This window comes from Humulus lupulus, chromosome 6 (genome assembly GCF_963169125.1).
Source record: "Humulus lupulus chromosome 6, drHumLupu1.1, whole genome shotgun sequence".
Classification (NCBI taxonomy): Eukaryota; Viridiplantae; Streptophyta; class Magnoliopsida; order Rosales; family Cannabaceae; genus Humulus; species Humulus lupulus.
The window spans coordinates 89,721,136-89,724,241 of NC_084798.1; the positions used below are offsets into that span (position 1 = coordinate 89,721,136).

At 37.7% G+C, this 3,106-nt stretch overlaps 1 protein-coding gene across 1 annotated transcript; it reads left to right on the forward strand.

Moving 5' to 3' along the window:
- The first annotated feature begins 530 nt into the window (after positions 1 to 530).
- Positions 531 to 2,102, forward strand: LOC133782356 (ethylene-responsive transcription factor 3). Its single transcript, XM_062221624.1, has 2 exons — positions 531 to 632; positions 988 to 2,102. Exon 2 carries the CDS (start codon positions 1,023 to 1,025, stop codon positions 1,776 to 1,778), a length of 756 nt encoding a protein of 251 aa, XP_062077608.1. The 5' UTR covers positions 531 to 632; positions 988 to 1,022; the 3' UTR covers positions 1,779 to 2,102.
- Positions 2,103 to 3,106: the final 1,004 nt, after the last annotated feature.

Consider the following 3,106-nt stretch of genomic DNA (forward strand, 5'->3'; position numbering starts at 1 on the left):
TATTAATGGGAAAAAGAAGTGAAAATATTAGAGTTAATGCTTGAGAGATTGAGAGAAATTAATGCTCGAGGATTTTGTAGAAGAACAATTAATACAAACCGTCACATGAAGGAAGGATCAAATATTGGAATGGCACCAGACGAAGACGATTCCACAAACCCTAGTAGAGGTTCTGAAGCTATTTTCTACTAAATATAATGTTATTCTTAAAAAAAAAAAAAAAAAAAAATTACGTATACAATCTAATGCACTCAAAATAATTTGTGCATTAGACATAATTAGGGGCCATGGAATTGTACCTTTCAGCTGATGACCCCAAACCAAAACGCATACACAAAGCAGTGAAAGAGATCTCACCTCACCTAAAAAGGAAAAAAAATTCAATATGAAACAATTTTTACTAAAACACATTATTATGTCCGGACCTCTTACAAAAAAGGTAAGGACCACAACGTCATTTCCACCCTCATATCATTTTCCAAAATAAATAAATAAAGAGAAAGAAGAAAGAATGATAAAGGAGCAACAATCGAGAGTTTAGAGAGTCGGTTTGTGGGGGCGAGAGATTAGAAGTGGAGAGGTAGAGATATCGAGAAACTCAAAAAAAAAAAAAAAGACTGGAACAAAGAAAGGTTAGCAATAGTCTTACTGCCAGAGAGAGAACCAAAAATAAAAAAATAAATATTAATATAAAAGTAAAGAAACCCAGAATTTTTTTTATAATAATAATAATAATTATTATTATTATTATTATCAATATTTTTATTGTGTAAGAGGGAGAAGGTGGTGTTGGGTGTCATCCAGTTCTCCTCCCACCCATCTCTCTTCTTTCTCTCTCTCTAAGCTTCTTCTCTTCTTCATTGTTCTTCTTATCCACACAAATCTTACGATTTCAGCTTTTTCTTTTTGGGTTTTTCTTTTCTAAATTTTCCATGAAAACCAGGCTCTGATTGAGTATATCGGTGTACAAACCGAGGTCTTTTTTAGGGGGAGTTTTGTGTTGGTGGTGGGCGATTTGAGATATGAGGCGAGGTAGAGGAGCCACCGCCGGGAGAGGAGTTTCTCCGGCGATTCAAGCAGCGGCGGCGCCGGTAGTAGTGGATCCCAACAATGGATCTGGTTTGAAAGAGGTTAGGTACAGGGGCGTGAGGAAGAGACCTTGGGGAAGATTCGCCGCCGAGATCAGAGACCCGTGGAAGAAGACTCGAGTCTGGCTTGGTACTTTCGACTCAGCGGAAGACGCGGCGCGTGCCTACGACGCGGCAGCTCGTACCCTCCGTGGACCTAAGGCCAAGACAAATTTTCCCGCCGCGGCTTACTCGCTTTCTCCTCCGTTTTGTTACCAGAATCACCCCGCCGGCGGAGGCGCCGATCCGTTAGCCGATCATCGTATGTACGGTTCCAACGGTGGATTCGACGACCACCACCATCAGAATCAACCTCATCATCATCAGGTGGACCTGCAGAGACCCACGTCAAGCAGCTTGAGCTCTACCTTGGAATCATTTAGCGGGCCAAGGCCGCCGCCGGTATCGACAGGGACGATGGATCCAGCGGTATCTTCGCGGCGGCGGTATCCTCGGACGCCGCCTGTGGTTCCGGAAGACTGCCATAGCGATTGTGACTCTTCGTCTTCGGTTATCGACGACGTTAATGGTGATATAGCTTCTTCATCGTTTCGAAAGCCCTTGCCGTTTGATCTCAATTTTCCACCGTTGGATGAGGTTGAGTTCGCCACGGGCGGTCCTGATCTACACTGTACGGCTCTATGCCTTTGATGATGATTATCATGATGATTGATGATTATCATCATGATTATGATCAATGATTCAATCTTTTTTTTCTTCTAATATTATTATGCGGAAAAAAAATGAGAAAAAAATCAGATAAGATTATGATTAAAATGATCTTATGGAATGTTGTTTGAAGAGAAATTACTTTTATTTTTTTTCTTTTTTTAATTTAGAAGAGAAAATATTATGAAGATCCTTGTTGTGAAATTATGATATCTGGGCTTCTTCATCAACTTATTACTGAACCCATTCTACATGTAAAACTTAAATCTTAAAAAAAAAATTAAGTCCTACACATTATTGGTCTAATTTGTATTTATTTTTATTTCGTATGTTTCATTTTTGTATTTGTTTGATTGGGGTTTCGAGCAAAGTACATTGTTTCTCTTTAGACTCTATCGTATATGGTAGGGCTGAATGGAAGTAGAGAATGATTATTTTCGTTAGATTCTGATATAGCTTTGTTTATCCCTTTTCAAAGGGATTTTGTTTTTCTTGTTATAAGTCTCGGAAACCAAACAACCCATTGAGAACTTAATCCATATTCTTTTGTTGTATGATGCATAGCAAAACCTAGTTGGAAGTTTTGATCAGATAAACCTGATTCATTTGAAGCTGTCAAGTTTGTAAATCAATGGATTTCATAGGTTTTAATGCTTTATATATGGTAAGGAATTGGAGGGACTTAAAGAACCAAGTTAATCTACACAAGTCTCATTTTGTCAAATACTTTCAATTGGGCTGGAATTTGTGTATCTGGTTATGTCTTTCCTGATGAGTAAGACTCGTTTGTTTACGTGATGCAACTTTGGTTAGTTGCTGAGGTTTGAGAGTTTCTCTATTGTGTTTGTACTAATTTCTTTGCTTTAAATTCCGCTTAACCAAACAACTCTCTTAAGAATTTGATCCTTACTCCTTAAGCTGTATGGTTCCAATCCCATGATGGAGTTTTTTTTTTTAATAAATCCCATGATGGAATTTTTTGTGTATGTAAATAATGTAATATTGTTTGTGGAGGATTTGGAGATATATACTATGGAATGGAGATATCATATGCCTGGATTCAAGAATTAGAATTTAGAACCCTTTATTTTTTGTTCAATTATCTTTCTACTTTTCATTTATTTATTTTAAATTAGTGGAAGCCAATAGTGATTGATGATGTCAATTATAACCCATTTTCCCACTCTGTTGCCCCTTTTGAACATTGACCAATTGGAAAGAACTATGAACAAACTGGCCGACTCCTCTATATGCTTCGTGTTCTAATGTGGTAAGACTCAGTCTAAGCCCTAAATAGATTCCTCACTTTT

Excerpts from the sequence above, each read along its gene's own strand:
- LOC133782356 (XM_062221624.1), top strand. The coding sequence starts at position 1,023 with ATGAGGCGAGGTAGAGGAGCCACCGCCGGGAGAGGAGTTTCTCCGGCG.